The sequence below is a fragment of the Arachis hypogaea genome, chromosome 8, assembly GCF_003086295.3.
Source record: "Arachis hypogaea cultivar Tifrunner chromosome 8, arahy.Tifrunner.gnm2.J5K5, whole genome shotgun sequence".
In the NCBI taxonomy this organism is placed as follows: domain Eukaryota; kingdom Viridiplantae; phylum Streptophyta; class Magnoliopsida; order Fabales; family Fabaceae; genus Arachis; species Arachis hypogaea.
In genome coordinates this window covers 48029521-48048200 of record NC_092043.1, presented here as the reverse complement: position 1 = coordinate 48048200, position 18680 = coordinate 48029521, and the positions used below count along the sequence as shown (strand labels likewise).

The 18680-nt window shown below is 31.9% G+C and overlaps 3 protein-coding genes across 3 annotated transcripts; 2 read left to right on the top strand and 1 right to left on the bottom strand.

Moving 5' to 3' along the window:
* Nucleotides 1-1210: 1210 nt before the first annotated feature.
* On the top strand, nt 1211-8747 carry LOC112707970 (aldehyde dehydrogenase family 3 member I1, chloroplastic-like). Its single transcript, XM_025760034.2, has 10 exons — nt 1211-1453; nt 1719-1787; nt 5458-5554; nt 5629-5835; nt 6372-6487; nt 6568-6672; nt 6771-6943; nt 7032-7122; nt 7415-7564; nt 8254-8747. The coding sequence occupies exons 1-10, from the start codon at nt 1232-1234 to the stop codon at nt 8491-8493; spliced, it is 1470 nt and encodes a 489-aa protein (XP_025615819.1). The 5' UTR covers nt 1211-1231; the 3' UTR covers nt 8494-8747.
* Nucleotides 8748-9837: 1090 nt separating this feature from the next.
* Nucleotides 9838-12893, top strand: LOC112707968 (aspartic proteinase Asp1). The gene is made up of 7 exons (XM_025760032.2): nt 9838-10349; nt 10644-10761; nt 11099-11547; nt 11745-11883; nt 12011-12211; nt 12313-12385; nt 12552-12893. The coding sequence occupies exons 1-7, from the start codon at nt 10060-10062 to the stop codon at nt 12659-12661; spliced, it is 1380 nt and encodes a 459-aa protein (XP_025615817.1). The 5' UTR covers nt 9838-10059; the 3' UTR covers nt 12662-12893.
* Nucleotides 12894-12967: 74 nt separating this feature from the next.
* On the bottom strand, nt 12968-15427 carry LOC112707969 (NAC domain-containing protein 2). Its single transcript, XM_025760033.3, has 3 exons — nt 14991-15427; nt 14629-14912; nt 12968-14235 (listed from the first exon to the last, which is right to left on the bottom strand). Exons 1-3 carry the CDS (start codon nt 15148-15150, stop codon nt 13765-13767), a joined length of 915 nt encoding a protein of 304 aa, XP_025615818.1. The 5' UTR covers nt 15151-15427; the 3' UTR covers nt 12968-13764.
* Nucleotides 15428-18680: the final 3253 nt, after the last annotated feature.

The following is an 18680-nucleotide window of genomic DNA, read 5'->3' as shown; positions in this document are numbered from 1 at the left end:
TGTGTTTACTAGTGATAATTGGGGATAAATTAGATTTATTATAGATGATTGAACATGTAATTTTTTTAAAAATAAACTCTGGAGTCCAATCCAATAGAAGTTGGGAGAAATTAGCAGAATTTTTTTCTATTATCTAGCACAATTAAATTTTTACCATTTAATTATTTATATATTTTTATAAACTTACACATTCTTTCATTTTCGGTTTCATTAACTTTAATACTTTATTGATAATATCACTTTTTTTATAAATTCATGCATATAATAATACAAAAAGTCATATGTAAAGTAATATTATAAAAAATGAGTAAAATTATTATTTTTGAGTTAATATATAATTTAGTCCCTAAAATTGTATGAATATTTTAAATTAATCTTTGAAATTTCAATTCTCTTAATATCATCTCAAAATTTTACACCAATGACCTCTTTACTATTTTTGTAACAAAGATTTTAATGGTAAATTAACTTTGAATTGAATATTTGAATTTTGTATTGTGTATGCACTATACAGTAACTCATTAGATCTGTGGAATTAAGAATATGGTAAGCAATCAAAAAATAAAAAAGACCTTAACTATATATTGACATAGACTAACAATTATTACATTAAACTCTAATAAATCATTATTATTTAAGTTTTGGAATTTAAATAATCTAAAAACTACAAATAATTTGTATTAAAAAGAAGTATTTCAACAAACAATTATGAAATATATTTTACTTTAACATATTCTATTATTTAGACAAAATTAATATAAAAAAATAAGCTTTTAATTTAACATAAAGAATATAAGAAATATTTTGTTAGAAACTTATTAAATAAATGAACATTCTAATAATCATATATACAATTGAAAAATTTTCAAATATACCTGAAATAGCAATAGTATTTCAATAATTTTAACCTGTTAATTTTAATTAAAATATATTATATATATTTTTATAAATAACACCAAGGTTACAAGTACATTTGAAAACTGATACGTGAGTGTAGAGAACAGAACAAGTGTCCTGAATGCATTGTGGCATTTTTTGTTGGAGGAGTGGTATAGATTACGCAAACAAATTTGTGTCATGTCAAATGCATGATGATGATAATGATATTTATCTTCATATGTTTCACACACGTAATTAACTGGCTCTGATTCAAGCACGTCTAGTACTCTTAATGATATAACTCACCCTTTTCTAACTTTGCAAAATCCAACTCCACTTTCTGTCACGAGTAATGGAAGAAGCAAAAGAGAAGGGTGTGTTTAATGAAGAGAAGGCTTGTTTGGTGGTTAAAGAGCTGAGAAAGAGCTTTGACTCAGGGAAGACAAGAAGCTACAAATGGAGGATTTCGCAGTTGGAAGCCATGGCTAAGATGATTGAAGAAAGAGAGAAGGACATCATTGAAGCAGTAGATAAGGACCTTTCTAAACCTCAACTTGAAGCATACATAGCTGAGGTCTCTAATTTCCTCTCATTAAATTGTATTGGATTATTTTTAGTAATTAATCGATTTAAAATAATAAAATATATTATTTTATTATATCATATTCCATTTGAATCTTGATTGGGGTTTAAATTTTTGAACTTTAACCTTGAGGGGTTTTCTTTTCAAAAGCTTTTCTTTTATAAAATTGACATTAATGATGGTAACATTTAAAGTTTTTGTTTGTCCATTCCATGATTGTGGCCACGGATTTTACACTTGTGCTTCTTCAATGCAGGTTTCTCAGACAAAATCTTCATGCTTTGAAGCAATTAAAGCATTGCATCTGTGGATGAAGCCTACAAAGGTAGCTAATTAATTACCAAAAGCAAAACAGAAATATTTGCATGGCATCATTCATAATCACTCAATCCTTTTTTAAATAATATTTAATATTTTAAATATACAACTACAACAACAACAACAACAAAGCCTTATCCCACTAAGTGGGGTCGGCTACATGAATCAAACGACGCCATTGTGCTCTGTCATGTATCATGTCTACAGAGAGACCGTTTACATGTAGATCTCGTTTGACCACCTCATGGATGGTCTTCTTAGGTCTTCCTCTGCCTTTCGCCCTTTGTCCATCTTCCATCTCATCCACCCTCCTGACTGGATGTTCTATCGGTCTTCTTCTCACATGTCCAAACCACCTGAGACGCGATTCAACCATCTTTTCCACAATGGGTGCTACTCCAACTCTCTCCCTTATATCTTCATTCCTTATTTTATCCAATCGCGTGTGACCACTCATCCATCTCAACATCTTCATCTCTGCCACACTCAGCTTATGTTCGTGCTCTCCTTTAGCCGCCCAACACTCCGTACCATACAGCATAGCCAGTCTTATAGCGGTGCGATAGAATTTACCTTTAAGTTTTAAAGACACTTTTTTGTCTCATATAAAACCAGATGCACTCCGCCATTTTGACCAACCTGCTTGGATCCTATGATTTACATCATGTTCAATCTCTCCATTATCCTGTATGATGCACCCAAGATACTTAAAACTTTTAACTTTTCGTAAGGTATTCTCTCCAATTTTCACCTCTATATTGGAGTTTTCCCTTCTCAGACTGAACTTACATTCCATATATTCCGTTTTGCTACGCCTTATGCACAGACCATACACTTCTAGAGCTTCTCTCCATAACTCCAACTTCTTATTTAGGTCTTCCCTTGACTCTCCCATAAGGACGATATCATCGGCAAAAAGCATGCACCATGGCACAGGCTCTTGGATGTGCTCTGTGAGTACTTCCAAGACTAATGTGAAAAGGTATGGACTTAAGGATGATCCCTGGTGTAATCCTATACCAATAGGGAATTCCTCTGTCACACCACCTTGAGTCTTCACACTAGTTGTGGCCCCATCATACATGTCTTTAATTGCCTGAATATATGCGATCCTTACTCTCCTCTTTTCTAAAACCTTCCATAAGACCTCTCTTGGTACCCTATCATACGCTTTTTCCAAATCAATAAACACCATGTGTAGATCCCTTTTATTACTACGATACCTCTCCATCATCCTTCTTAATAGGTATATCGCTTCAGTGGTAGATCTGCCTGGCATAAATCCAAATTGGTTCTCTGTTACTTGTGTCTCTTTTTTCAACCTCCGTTCTATCACCCTTTCCCATAACTTCATAGTATGACTCATAAGGTTAATCCCTCTATAATTTCCGCAACTTTGTATATCCCCCTTATTCTTGTAGATAGGTACTAAGGTGCTCTTTCTCCACTCATCAGGCATCTTCTTTGACCTTAAAATCTCATTAAAAAGCTTGGTTAACCAGTTGATGCCTTTTCCTCCAAGACCCTTCCAAACCTCAATCGGGATATTATCAGGTCCTACTGCCCTGTCATTTTTCATCTGCTTTAGAGCCTCTTTTACCTCGAAGTCTCGAATCCTTCGATAGTAGTCCAAGTTTTGATCTTCTTCCCTTGTGCATAATCGACCAAGGCTCGGAAGAGTCTTCTGTCCCTCATTAAATAACTCGTAGAAGTAGCTCTTCCACCTTTCATTAATCTTCTCCTCTTGAGCCAACACCTCTCCATCCTTATCCTTTATGCACTTAACCTGATCCAAATCTCTCGTTCTTCTTTCCCGGCTCTTTGCAATTCTATATATACCTTTTTCTCCTTCTTTCGTGTCCAAAGACTGGTAGAGACCCTCATATGCTCTTGTTCTTGCTTCACTTACAGCCACTTTTGTCTCTTTCTTAGCCGCCTTATATTTTTCCCAGTTATCTGCATTGCGGCATAAAGACCACTCTTTAAAGCATTCTCTTTTTATCTTTATCTTTTCTTGTATACTCGCATTCCACCACCAGGACTCCTTGTCTCTTGGTCCTATTCCTTTAGATTCACCAAAACTTTCTTTTGCTGTTCTTCTAATAACTTCTGCCATCTCCCTCCACATCTCTTCCGCGCTTCCATTCCCATCCCACCTTGCCTCTTCTCCTACCCGTCTTAGGAAGCTTCTTTGTTCCTCACCTTTCATCCGCCACCACCTCGTCCTTGGGTTCTTCGTATGATGTCTTTTCCTCAACTTTTGCTCAACGCGAAAATCCATGACGAGCACCCTATGTTGTGTTGTCAAACTCTCTCCCGGGATAATTTTACAGTTAATGCAAAATTTTCGGTCGACTCTCCTCAACAAGAAGAAGTCGATTTGAGAGCTTGTCATGCCACTCTTATAGGTTATAAGATGTTCGTCTCTCTTTTTAAAACATGTATTTGCGATGAGAAGATCAAAAGTTGAGGAAAAGTCCAAAATAGTTTTACCCTCGGCATTGATCACCCCGAAACCATGGCCTCCGTGAATACTCCCATATCCAGTCACTTCTCTCCCAACATGGCCATTTAAATCTCCTCCTAAGAAAATCTTATCTCCCAAAGATATGCCTTGAACTAAACTCTCTAGATCCTCCCAAAACCTTATCTTGTGTTGTTCGTCCGAACCCACTTGCGGTGCATAGGCGCTAATCACATGAAAAGCACCTCCCTCCATCACAAGTTTGATAGAGATGATCCGATCTCCCACCCTCTTGACATCAACTACGTCCTTCTTCCACTGCTTATCCACAATTATTCCAACTCCATTCCTATTCTTCACCTTTCCTGTATACCAAAGTTTGAAACCAGAAGAATCCAACTCCCTAGCCTTTGCACCAACCCATTTCGTTTCTTGTAGGCACATAATGTTAATCTTCCTCCTTGTCATGGTATCCACCACCTCCATGGACTTTCCTGTTAGAGTGCCTATGTTCCATGTCTCAAATCTCAACCTTTTGTCGCTTCGACCTTTACCTTTTCCTTTGTGAACTAGCTTATTTACCCTCGTCCGTTCACGAAAACGCGAGAACCCTTGCTCATTTAACACTACATCCGGGCACCGATGTAGCGGCTCTTGCTTTGACACCGTACTCGAGCCATACGGCGCGTTACTTCCGGGTAACGACCTAGCTTTAGCGCAATAATGTCTTTGATTCATGTCATGGGGGGTTCGGCTATATTTTTACGTTGGTTGCCGAAGACCTAACACAACCCTCCTCCTTTATCCGGGCTTGGGACCGGCTATGTACCGCAAGTGTACCATAGGCGGAGTTATTTTAAATATACAACTATTTTACTTAAAAAAAAAAAAATTCGGTCTACATAATCATACTATATGTACACTACAAATTAGACACAGTATAAAATATATGTTAAATAACACGTATATTTTATAAAGAAATACATGATAGCTAATTTAATAACTAATTTTTATGTGTATATATTATTTTTTATAAGGTGAAAACTCAGGTGTAGTCGACTTCATGTGAAATTGATAACTGAGAGTTGTTAGATAATTTTTAACGACTCTCTAGTATCAACTTCACCTGAAATTGACTGCAATTGAATTTTCACCTTTTTATAAGCATAAAGAGAGTATTTTGTAAAAATTTGTTTGTTATGAACAAATTCAGGTGAAAACTGCGATTACAACATATCCATCATCAGCAGAGATTGTATCAGAACCACTTGGAGTTGTGCTCATCATCTCAACATGGAACTTCCCTTTCCGTAAGTTCACATATCTTATTAACTGAGATTGTTATTCTATTAAGAGCTTTAATTTTCTGGATGTGATTGAGTAGTGTTATCGCTGGAGCCGGTGATCGGCGCAATCGCGGCGGGGAACGCAGTGGTTCTGAAGCCATCAGAGGTTGCTCCGGCATCATCAGCACTGCTGGCAGATATGCTGACAAAATATTTGGACAACTCTGCTGTCAGAGTTATTGAAGGAGGTGCTCCTCAAACAACCGCACTATTGGAGCAGAAATGGGATAAGATACTCTACACAGGTACTTTAATTTGTTTCTTACTTTTGTTTTTCTAATAAAGTGAGAACTCAGGTGCGTTGATATTTAAGAGTTGTTAGATGATTTGCCTAATTTGACTAAATTTTTATCTAACGTCTAAAAATACAAAAATATGTTTATCACAGGAGACACAAAATACAATTTATTTTTTTATTATTAATATTATCAAATTTTTATAATTATATTTTATTTTTTATTTTAAATTTTGTATGAAGAAAAAAATAAAGATAAATTAGAATTTTTATTATTTGTTATATTTTATATTCAATTTATTATCAAACAAAATACAAAATATTAATTTTTATGTCTTTATCTTTTAGATTCGATTTTCAATGTCTTGTCTTGTCTTATTCTCAAATTAAGCACAACCTTTGTTCCTTAATAAATTAGTGCATATAGATAAAATGGTCTTGTGAAGAGAATTAATTTGACTTATGATGATAATTTTTTAGATGTAATTGTCTTGTAATAAAATTTATTAGAGATTTATTGGTCTAACACGCAGTTTATGGATGCAGGTAATGCTAGAGTAGGAAGAATTGTGATGGCTGCTGCTACAAAGCACCTTACCCCAGTGATTCTGGAACTTGGTGGAAAGTGCCCTGCTCTTGTTGATTCTAATCTCAACTTGCAAGTAACATATGATTTGAATTTGAAGAATTTAATTGCATTTCTGGCTTAGACATGTGAATGACACTTATACAAATGATTCAGGTTGCTGCTAGAAGATTAATAGCTGGAAAGTGGGCATGCAACAATGGACAAGCATGCATTTCTGTTGATTATATCATCACTCTTAAACATTTTGCTCCAACACTTGTATCATTTCACAAACACAATTCAATAACTCTACTCTTTTAAATATATTCAATAAATTCTCATCTATCACTTAACACTTATCACTAATCACTCCACAGATAAATGCTCTCAAGGAGGAATTGGAGCAATTTTTCGGAAAAGATCCAATGAAATCCAAAGACATGTCGCGAATCGTGTCTTCGTCACACTTTTCGCGGCTCTTGAAGCTTTTAAATGATGACAAGATATCTGATAAAATTGTTTTAGAAGGTCAGAAGGACGAGGATCAATTGTGAGTAGCATTATTTCTATTTTTTTCTGTCAATTCTATTATCTTAGTATCTTTGTATTTTAATTAATATAATTTGACTTTATTGCAGAAAGATTGCTCCAACAATCATATTGGATGCACCAGATGATTCATTGGTGATGCAAGAGGAGATATTTGGGCCAATAATGCCAATTATTACTGTGAGTTAATTAGTTGTAGAACACAAAAGAAAGGAATAGTAATAATAATAATACATTAATTTGATGCTGATTATAACTGACTTGACTTGGTCGAATAGTCAGTTTATTCATTAGTTTAAATAAGTACTGGGTTTGAATCTCGTCTTGTATATGCAGTAATTCAATGGCCAATAATAAATCTTTAAATGGAGTTCAGATTTGTGATAGATTAGTTCTTAACTTATCGGATTAGGAGATAGCGTAGACAATAAAAAAAAATTGATGTTGACTATGGTTGTTTTTTAATTTGCAGGTTGATAAGATAGAAGATGGGTTTGATATAATAAAATCAAAACCAAAACCTCTTGCTGCTTATCTCTTCACAAACAATGAAGACCTGAAGAAAAGTTTTGTGGAAAACATTTCTTCAGGAGGGATGCTCATCAATGACACTGTCTTACAAGTAAGCTAATTAAAGATTAGGGTACTTTTGGGATGGTATGCTGAAAAGTTTAATTGATTTTAAGAATTTTCATTTGTACAATTCTTTTTAAAGTAATCGATTATAAGTACTAATTTATGTTTTAATACTCTAATTGAAAAGTAATTTTAATTAAGATAATGTATTGTGTTTGAAATGTATAAAAAAAAAGAAATAAAAAAACTACTTTTAAGTGTATATTTTCAAAAATGGATATGAAATGAAATTATTATTTATATTGTTTAATATTTGATATTTGCGATTAAATTAGTAACATTATTGGATCAAAAATATTAATTTTTTGCTTATAATAATAAGCTTCAAAATATTACTTTCACTTATATATATATTTTTTAATTAGTTTTAAATTATTACCTTTGATTATAATATAGAAAAATTTTTTGAGGCCAATAATTTTTAGTATTTTTAATCATTATTTGATCAGTATAAATACTAAATTGTCTTTAACATATAAATTTTTTAATTTATGCGTATAAATTTTAAAAAATATAAATATAAATTGTATTGATTCATGTGCGTAAAATCTCTGTAAATATGATGCAAATTATTGTAGGCAGAAAAAAAAAAGATAATATTTTGGCTCTATAATATATTTTGAGGTTTTTAACCAAAAATAATTTGATTTTGATAAAAGAGTAATGTTGACATAGGTTGTAACTCCTGGTTTGCCATTTGGAGGAGTTGGAGAGAGTGGAATGGGTTCCTACCATGGCAAATTCTCTTTTGATGAATTCAGCCACAAAAAAGGTGTTCTCTATAGAAGTTTCAAAGGTGATTCATCTATGAGGTATCCCCCATATACACCCAAAAAACAAAGCTTGATGAAGGCCCTTATCAATGGCAATATCTTCCACATGATTCTTATTTTGATTGGATGCTCTAAACTCTAGATATTAAAACAAAGCAAGAACTCATAAATATTTAAAGGGACATAATAAGTTGCTCCTTTGACACTAGCCTTCTATATGTATGTCATCAAGCTTATGGAAATTATTCAATCTCTATCATACAATTTTTGTAAATATATAGATTTTAGTACAGTTATTTTAGAATTTTGTCTTGATACAATATAAGTGATAGGTTAAAGTTTTTAACATTATTATTATCTTTTTCCTTTAATTTGGTGATTTCAACTTTATTATTATCTTGTGTTTTGTCACGTTTATTATTTGTCATTTCAACTTTATTATTATTTATTGAAACAATGTAATCCAATTTTGAAAACATTATTGATATATATGGATAATTATTGGATATTCGAAGATACATTATGCATGAATAAAATGCTAATCAATGAAATTAAGTTGGGTTGGTAAAATACTTAGTTCATTAATTCGTTTAATTAAGTGTCGGAGATTCGAATTTCGCTTTATACACGTAGTAATTATTGGTTAGTAATAAATCCTTAAATAAAATTCTTATCTATAATAGATTAATCCTTATCTTTTCGAATAGGAAATACAGTAAAAAAAAAAATTTAATCAATAATCTTGAGTTAATTTGATATTATCGGTAAATAAATTATTATGCATTTCATGATTACTTAATTGATTAAATAACTGCCGTGCAACTATTGACTACTATGTGCCTTTGTATCATATCACTTAAGTAAATTAGACACCAAAAGAAATGATCATTTAAGTGTCAATTATTATGTATCAATCACTTACTCAACATCTTCATTCTTCACCGGATTATTATTTATTGAGTTAAGAAATATATATTTATAATAATAACATAAAATGAATATATCTATCTTAGCTTCTCATCTTTTTGATTCTCTGGAGTAACATCATTTTATTCTTACTTCCATCATTTTATTTTTTAGTCAATTCATTTATCCATTTAAATAAGTATCAAGATTTGAATACAGTCTTGTACATATAGTCTAAAATAAGTGATGATTTTATTAAAAGTCATGACAAAAATAAATGATATGTGTTTAAAATTGAAATCATATCTCAATAAGAGTAAATAAAAGATAAAATAAACATAAAAATTAATTAAAATTAACTATAAAAAAATGAGACTCTGTACTTTTATTAAGAGTAAATGAATTATTATATATGTTAGCATCGGTAGGCACATGTTTCCCTACTTCAACAAATAAAAGTAGCCAAAAATACATTATAAAAATAGTAAAAAGACATTTTCTACAGATCATGCTAGGTGCAATGAAGGAAGGAATATAAGAACCCCTCACATTAGAAGAAATCCCACTTCTAATTACTGAAGCAATGCCTTTCCTTGGCCTCACATCATATAATATAAAGTCTTTAATTTCGAACTTGGTTTCATGCATTAATAATTATTCCATCACACACAATAACACGTAACGTACGTATTAAACCATATATACATAGGACACAATAATAATCTTATTCATCAATATTTAATTCGATCTCTCCAGCAATTCATATATTATTTTTTTCAACTGAATTGAAAATTGTTATGAGATGATGAAGGGAACGAAGAAGTTATTATTACCAGGATCATTATTGTTGGTTTTCTTGTTATGTTGTTCAACTTGTTCAGCTTGGTTTGGTAGTAGTAATAAGCATAAAACTATTAGTTCCAATTATGGAAATGGAAGAAGAAACTCTATTCCTCTTGATGAACCTTCCTCTTCCTCTTCCTCTTCCTCTTCCTCCTCCTCGTCTTCGTGGTTGTCATCGTCGTTGCTTAATCAGTATCGAGCTAGCTCATCCGTCGTGTTTCGAGTTCACGGCAACGTTTATCCTGTTGGGTATGTCTATATAATAGTCCTTTTTTTTTTCTCTTGCTTTATGCATTTCTTTTGATATTTGAAACTCTTTCATAATGAATTTGGAAATTAAAATCACAAGATCTTAGTTCTCTAAATTTCTTAGTCATGCAATAACACAACATTGGAGGACTTGTGTATTGACATTGTATATTTTGACATTATGTTTGAATTTAATTTTGATTCATACTAGTCATACCAAAAAGTTTTTACACAATTATCTAATTATTTAATTTATAGTTAAATCATACAAATAATATATTTGAACATTTTCAGGTTCTATAATGTTACATTGAACATAGGGCACCCACCAAGGCCTTATTACCTTGACATTGATACAGGCAGCGACCTTACATGGCTTCAATGTGATGCCCCTTGTACTCATTGCACTCAGGTATCACAAATTTATTGTTCAATCTTATGATTTATAATGGGCTGATTCTCTTATTTATAGACTATGAATCTTCTAATAACTCTTTATGGGCTTAGATAATTAAGTAGTAGATCTAATTAATATTGGATTTGCTAGGATCCCAAAATTAAAATTGATATGAGATAAGTTTTACACTCTATTTAATAGTATAGAAATATATTAGCTTAATTATAAAAGTTGGACTAAGTACAAAAAAATTTCTTTAATTATTACAATAATCATAAAATTTTATCTCGCTAAATGAAACTGGGTACATAGATCAAACGACGCCAGGTGTTATTGTTTTATTTTGTGACAGACGCCGCATCCGTTGTACCGGCCAAGCAATGACTTGGTGGCATGTAGGGATCCAATGTGTGCATCATTGCATCAGAATGAAGCATATGAATGTGAACAGCCACACCAATGTGACTATGAAGTTGAGTATGCAGATCATTACTCTTCCCTTGGTGTTCTTGTGAATGATGTGTACCTTCTGAACTTCACAAATGGAATCCAACTGAGAGTTAGAATGGCACTTGGATGTGGATATGATCAGCTATTTCAAGAGCATTCATACCATCCATTGGATGGAATGCTTGGTCTTGGAAGAGGAAGATCAAGCTTGGTTTCACAGCTTAATAGTCAGGGTTTGGTTAGAAATGTAGTTGGACATTGCTTGAGTTCACAAGGGGGAGGCTATATCTATTTTGGTCATGTTTTTGACTCTTCTAGACTCACTTGGATTCCTATGACATCCACACATTTGTAAGTCAAATCTCAACCAAAACCATATCTTCCATTTACTGTCTACTAATAATAATATTCACTGGTTGACTCAAATTCTTAAGTTTCATAACGGATAATGACAATTATTATCATCGTCTCAACTAAAATTTTTATCTTTATTTTTCCACATTTATTACTATGACTATTCATAACTCCAACTTTGTAATGTGTATCAGCAAACATTACTCAGCTGGGCCAGCTGAACTCCTTTTGGGAGGAAAGAGAACTGGGATTGGAAATCTCCATGGTGTTTTTGACACTGGCAGTTCTTACACTTACTTCAACTCCATGGCTTACCAAGCAGCAATTTCTTGGGTCAGTTGAAAAACTGAAAATCAATAAACATTTACTACTATGCACTTGTACTAACATTGTGTCAATTTCATAATGCAAGATTATTTACTTATTAACATGGTTCTTTTGTTGAATTTCAATTGTATAGTTAAATAAGGAGTTAGCTGGGAAGCCTTTAAAAGAAGCACATGATGATCACACTCTCCCTCAATGTTGGCATGGTAGAAGACCTTTCAGAAGCATACATGAAGTCAGAAAATACTTCAAGCCTATGGCGCTTTCTTTCGCCGGCGGCGGCCGAAGTAAAGCTCAGTTTGAAATCCCTCCTGAGGCATACCTCATAATATCAGTGAGTCACTGCAACTAACTAATGAATTCCTTCTGTGTTTAACCTTTTCCGTAGAAAATGTTATGTCACTTGAGCTAATGTTCATGAACTGTTGTTAACAGAACATGGGAAATGTTTGCTTGGGAATCTTAAATGGATCTGAAGTAGGGATGGGAGATCTAAACCTAATTGGAGGTAATGAATGTTATTACTATTTTCATTATTTTTTTATCTCTTTAGTACATCTTTGGATCAATGTATCTGAATAAAAGATACCCAAATATGAACTTATCACACAGTGTACCAAAAACTTTCTATGAAACTCTTCATTCTGAGAGTGTTGGTTGTTTAATTCATGCAGACATATCCATGCAAGACAAAGTGATGGTATTTGACAATGAGAAAATGATGATTGGTTGGGCACCAGCAGATTGTGACAAAATCCCCAAATCAAGACATGCCAACATTTAAATCATAAAAAGATTTATATTTCTTTCTCTCTCCTTTATTTGTCACTAAGTAGCAGTTATTTCTCACTGTTTATAGAACAGAGTGGTTGTGTTGTATCATATGAATGTTGATCTGTTTGTGAAGTTAGCCTTATAAATAGTAGAAAACATAATGATATACTGGTGATGTGGGAATTTACCTTAAATAATATTAATAGTGTAGTTACAGCTGGTTACAACCTAGAAATTAATTAGTCATACGACGATTACATTAAAATTTACAGCTCTGAGGTTTCCATTTGGAACTGATAAGGCAGAGTAATGCAAGTTGATGCAAATATCATATATTTATTTCATAATTAATCAATTCAGTGCTGTACCACAAATCCATCTGCTTTCTCAAATGGTTTTTGATCTATTCAAATTTGACTGTAGAAACAAATCTTCTTAATCCATATGCTACAATGGAATCTTATCCTTTTTACTCTTCTAGAAATAACAGCTACCCTTTCTCTCAACAGAAAAGATGCTTTGCTACAACTGTCACACTAAATCACTGTTGGTTCTGAACAGAAAGATTCGTGAAAGAAACATTCTCTTTGATTGTTTCTTTTGTTTTGCAAATAATAATGAATTATATTATATTTTATATTACTAATATATAGAAAAATCAACTAACAAAACCAATGGAGCAAGAATTTCCCCTACTAAGAGTCCTAACCACTACACATTTAACACCCTAAAATATCATCAAACGGCCCAAAGGATCTACACCCACTTTTGAGATCATTCTGCTACTTATTCTTTATATTACAGAGTACAGAACCTGATCTCCATTTCTTTTTCTTTTTCTTTTTTTTTTGGCTTTTTTTTCCTTCACATCTCCCTCCCTAATCTCCCAAGAACAAAGAATAGCCACCAAAACCCAATGGTCCAAAAGTGAAATTGTTAGGTAGGTGTGAATTGTGTAAATGCTGAGTTTTCACTACAAAAAATGAACATATGCTTTGGTCCCCATGATCTCATTAGGCAATAGTCCTCCACCACATTTTCCCAGAAAAAAAGGTTCAATTTTTTTCTCCCCCTCTTCTTCCAATTCCCAATAATTCTTAATGGTCAAAAGAATCAAAATGGCTTTTGTGGGAACAAGAATGTGTCTTGGAAAGACATGAGCTGATTCATTTGGAACTGATTTCCAAAAAGGTCATCATCATTCATTGGGAGGTTATTATCATAGTTGTTGAGCTGAAAATCAAAGGTATCAAACAGCTGCATATCTAGCTCATTGCTCCACTTTGGGTTGCTCTCCACCTCCTTGTCGCAGGTGGCGTCCGGCGAAACCGCGTGATCCGAGCAGCTAGAGTCCGTGTGCAGCCTTGGAACGGAATCTGATGTGTCCATGTACAATTGGTGCTCATTGTTGGAGAAATTGTGGATAATCTTTGGCTTGGTCTCATGCTCATGCTCATGATCATAGTGAAGTATCTCTCCTGGGGAAAACTTTGGTAGTTTCTGTTCCAACCCTGTTGTGGCAGAGTTGAATTTCTCAATCTTCCCTTTCTTGTTGTAGATTCGACACAACACCCAATCATCAAGCTGCACCAAAACATATTCCAATCAGATCATACTAAAAGAAAAGTTGATTCTCATCAACAGTACTTCAAAAATCTTGCATCACAAATAATTTGATTAAATGATATTATAAATAACCAGACTAGATGCACACTAAAAATAGTCCCCGAATGAATCACCCATATAGAATAAAAAAATTAAAAGAATATGTTAATTGGATCCAATAAAAACTAAAAAACAGTTATGCTCAAATTATTTTTAAAAAATAATTCTAATCCTAAGAATTTAAATATCAACCTCTCTCCATAACCAATTTTTATAATCACAAACCTTTATTATTATTATTATTATTATTATTATTAAATAAAATAAATTAGGGTAAAAAAGGTTTGAAGAGAAGGTTCTAGTAGTTAATACCCTCAAGTTGTTGTTGTTGAGTTTGTTGGCGGCGGATCTGTCAACATTGGCGAGACGGTACTCATGCATAATCCAATTAGTCTTCACTCCTTTCGGGGCCTTTCCGGCGTAGAACACTAGCGCTTTCTTTATCCCTAACGCCTTCGGCTTCCCTATCGGCTTATCCGCCCCGGTCGCCTTCCAGTACCCGCTCCCAGCCGCCCGGTTCGGCCGGGATCCGTTCGGATATTTCCTATCCCTCGGCGAAAAAAAGTACCACTCCTTCTCTCCGTACAACGCCATCTCTGCAATCAATAAATAAGTCAAACTCGAATTCTTACGAATAAATATCCACTGAAAACAGAAATCGAGCGTTTAAGTACCTGGAAGCTGCCACGGATCGAACTTGTACAAATCGATTTCTTTAATTATTGGAGCAGCAATTGATTGCTTTGCGCATTTCTTGCAGAGATAGTGGTTCACCAATTCCTCGTCGCTCGGGTGAAACCTGAACCCTGGCGGTAACTCTAATCCACCTTGCATTGTTCCTCCTTCTTCTTCTTCTTCTTCTTGAATTCTCGAGAAGCTGCAACTCTAGCTGAAATTGAATGAATTGAATTGAACCGAACCAAACCGAATCGAATCTCTGTGTGTGTGCTGGTGGTGGCGAATGATGCTGAATTTCGAGTTGAAACGTATGAGAGAGTCACGAGAGGGGAGTTATATAACCGCGTGAAGGAACAAGAGAGAGGAATTTAGACACGTGCGTGATAAGTAGTGAAAACGTGGTGAAGGTGGCATTGTTCCAGCGTTTATTAGTAGGCTATACCTACACCTCAGCCTCCTCTTTTCTCATGCTGACTGCTACTGCCACGTGGCGACGCATTACTGGTTGGTCGACACGTGTGGGGGTTCCAGTTCTTGATTCTGTCATTGCTTGCGTCACCAATACCTTTCTCTCGTTTTTTCCCTACCATTTTATTTTCTAGTAATATTTTTTTTATGTCAAAGATCAAAGTGTCGGCTTAGTATTTTTCTATTTGGTGGGGGACATGGTTGACCGTCGTTGTGTGCTTCTGGTCTTGTGCATGCATGAGACTTGAGACACCATAACCATGAAAAATGGTAGTTACACTCATCCTTTATCAAATGTTCTAACGGATCATCATAATCCTATGCTTTAACGCCCAAAAAATTATTCATAATTCTGTAATTTTAATATCAAAATGTAAATGTACTAATAAATTATTTATTATAGTTTTAAACTATGATGATCTCCTTTTGTGGTTAAACTTTTGTTAGATTTTAATCATTTTTTAATACTATACTAGGTATCCACCTTTGATATCTATAGTCAAGCTCATTCAAAAGCATACTAGCTAGTCATGGAAGAAAAAAAAAAAATTTGGTTGATTCAATTTGGGATCAATAATTTTTTCCTTTAAAAACAATTAGCTAAAATTTTTTTACTGAAAGCTATAGATTTGATTGTAAAATTCAGATATAGGGTGACATACAGTAGTGATTGGGATTAAATGTGAGTAATATTAAAAAAATAAGAAGTCGCATGTTTTATTAAAAGTGTGTGTATTATAATGTTTACAGTATAATCATCAAATATTTACAGCTTAAAAATATACGTTATAAAATATTATTAGAATTGTTAGTAATTAGGAATTAAATAAGTAATAATTAGTAGTTAGTAGATAGATATTTATGAAATTAGTTAAAAGTATTTTTATAAATAGCATGATTTTTGTACCATGTAAAACAATTTCAATACAACAACTTTATATATAATATTATGTTCTTATTCTGCTTTCTCTCCCAAAAATTCAACAATTATCAAGTATACAACAAAAATTAAGTTTATAAAAGAATTTATATTTTTTAATAAAACAGTTATAATATATATGAATATTTTATTCAATCAGGAGTGATTAGTTTAAAATAATTTAATTTGTGTGACAACATATAATTTAAATTTTTTGTATAAATTTATTTTTATAATTTTGCCATGTATATATGTTGGGGTGGGAGGGATTAAAACCTGGATAAATTACAAAAAATTATACTTAATTTATTTTGATATTAACAAAAATATTTTTAATTTTATTATCCATAAAAATATTTGTAAATTATCTAAAAACGTAACAAAAATTTTTTGACTTTTTTTGTTATTTTTTATTTTTTTTTAAATAAAAATATATTTTATTATATTTGATAAATAAAATATAAGATGTGAAAAATATTTCAATAACAAAATTTAAAAATTTTTTTGTTAACAAAAAGTTTAGCCCGCAGAGTAAAGACGGAGGTTGAGGCTCTGAGGTTGGGATTTGGGGAGGTGGATTCAACACTGCGTTTAATTGTTGGTCAACTACTTTGACTCCTACCTATGTAAGCCTATGACGTCATCCTTAAGCTCCTGAGCTGTATTTTGGAGTTTATTTCAGCTGTGACCCGCCAACCCCTTTCGCATTCTCTGAGTTTTGGAAAAAATATTATAAATGTGTAAATGCTAAATCAGTATTCACCGAATTTTAAATAGAACAGTTTAAATTTTAACAAATTTTAATCAATAAAATTTTTTACTTTTCTTATTATATTTTACTTAAAATTTAAATAAATTAATTTATGTCAGTATTTTAGAAAACATAAATAAGTTTTTTTAAAAAATAAATTGATTTTTTATATAAACAAATAATTTAAAATGATAATTAATTTATCTAATTAAAATAAAAAATATTTTAGTAATTAAATTATCGGATTAAAAAATTATCAGGGACTCGGTGTGTATATAATTCTAGTAACATTTACACTGGTACCCAAACCTTATACTAGTGTAGTATAATTTAATATAAAAAACATTCTCTAAAATAAAGAGCATGAATAAAATAAAAAAATAATAATTTAATTATAATTGAATTTATATAGTTATATATAAATTTTACTATTTTAATTTAAAAATAAAAAGATTAATATTTTCTCATCACTTTCACTTTAGTATAGTTTACTCTTTTTTTTTAGTTATTTTTAAATAGTATCTTATTCTTATTTAAAATAAATCTAATTTTATTTTTATTATAAAAAATAATTAATTATATACTATTTATTTGTTCTAATATTTTATCGGACTTTGTTTATATACGAAATTATTAAGAAAATTAAAATTAAAATAATTTTATTAATGAAGAGAGAGAATAATAACCAACGTTGCCATAAATTTAAAATCTGTTTCTTTTTCTGTCTTGCTGAACGTGAAAACGGTATAACCTCTATGAGCTCTTTTGTTTGTTACATATATGTGCAGGTGTTCTATCTTTGTGGTTAATAACTTAATAATAACTTAATATTTAACACAGTATACCCAGATATTTCATATTTGCGGATTGGATTAAATATTTAATTTAATTTACACTAAATTCATCGAATTAAATTTTATATTTATACTTTTTATATTTAAATTCAATTTAATTTGTATATTTGTAAATTGAATTAGATATCTAATATATTTTATAAAATAAAAAATATATTAAAAAAGCTGGGGTTTGGAGATCAGAGATATAGTAATCAGGAACACCGCGTTTTTGTTTAAGTGGTGGTGGCAATTTTTAAAAGAGGATTGTCTATTGTGAAAAAAGATTATTTATTCTTGTAATAATATGAATCTCAATGTGATGTTACTAAATTAGATTGTACCGATAAAAAGGACTGTAGAAAGATATCTGTCAGTTGAATATAAAAGAACAACAGATAAAAAAAATTATTAATGGGATGGCAATAAAAGTAGGGAATGGAAGAACTCTTGTTTGAAAAGATAACTAGGTTTAACGTGGTCTTCTAAAGCGAGTTTTTTAAAGCTCTGCTCTATTTCAAACCAACAAATTAAAGATCCGTGATAGAGGACTGTGGAATTTAAAATGGGTTAGGGTGGATACGGTATTTTCATTGGAGAAGAGAGTTGTTTCAATGGGAGTTGGAACTTGTTCGTCATATTCATGATAGGTTAAGACCAATAAAACTATCAACTGAAATAAAGGATAATGTTGTCTAAAAATTTGATAATAAAA

What these genes read in the sequence shown, in the direction of transcription:
- LOC112707970 (XM_025760034.2), top strand. Translation starts at nt 1,232, where the DNA reads ATGGAAGAAGCAAAAGAGAAGGGTGTGTTTAATGAAGAGAAGGCTTGT. An exon ending in AACATGGAACTTCCCTTTCC is followed by an intron (nt 5,555 to 5,628) that starts GTAAGTTCACAT and finishes GTGATTGAGTAG; the next exon opens with TGTTATCGCTGGAGCCGGTG. An exon ending in CAGAAGGACGAGGATCAATT is followed by an intron (nt 6,944 to 7,031) that starts GTGAGTAGCATT and finishes ACTTTATTGCAG; the next exon opens with AAAGATTGCTCCAACAATCA.
- LOC112707968 (XM_025760032.2), top strand. Translation starts at nt 10,060, where the DNA reads ATGATGAAGGGAACGAAGAAGTTATTATTACCAGGATCATTATTGTTG. An exon ending in CTTGTACTCATTGCACTCAG is followed by an intron (nt 10,762 to 11,098) that starts GTATCACAAATT and finishes ATTTTGTGACAG; the next exon opens with ACGCCGCATCCGTTGTACCG. An exon ending in AGATCTAAACCTAATTGGAG is followed by an intron (nt 12,386 to 12,551) that starts GTAATGAATGTT and finishes TAATTCATGCAG; the next exon opens with ACATATCCATGCAAGACAAA.
- LOC112707969 (XM_025760033.3), bottom strand. Translation starts at nt 15,150, where the DNA reads ATGCAAGGTGGATTAGAGTTACCGCCAGGGTTCAGGTTTCACCCGAGC. An exon ending in CGATCCGTGGCAGCTTCCAG is followed by an intron (nt 14,913 to 14,990) that starts GTACTTAAACGC and finishes TATTGATTGCAG; the next exon opens with AGATGGCGTTGTACGGAGAG. An exon ending in TCAACAACAACAACTTGAGG is followed by an intron (nt 14,236 to 14,628) that starts GTATTAACTACT and finishes GTTTTGGTGCAG; the next exon opens with CTTGATGATTGGGTGTTGTG.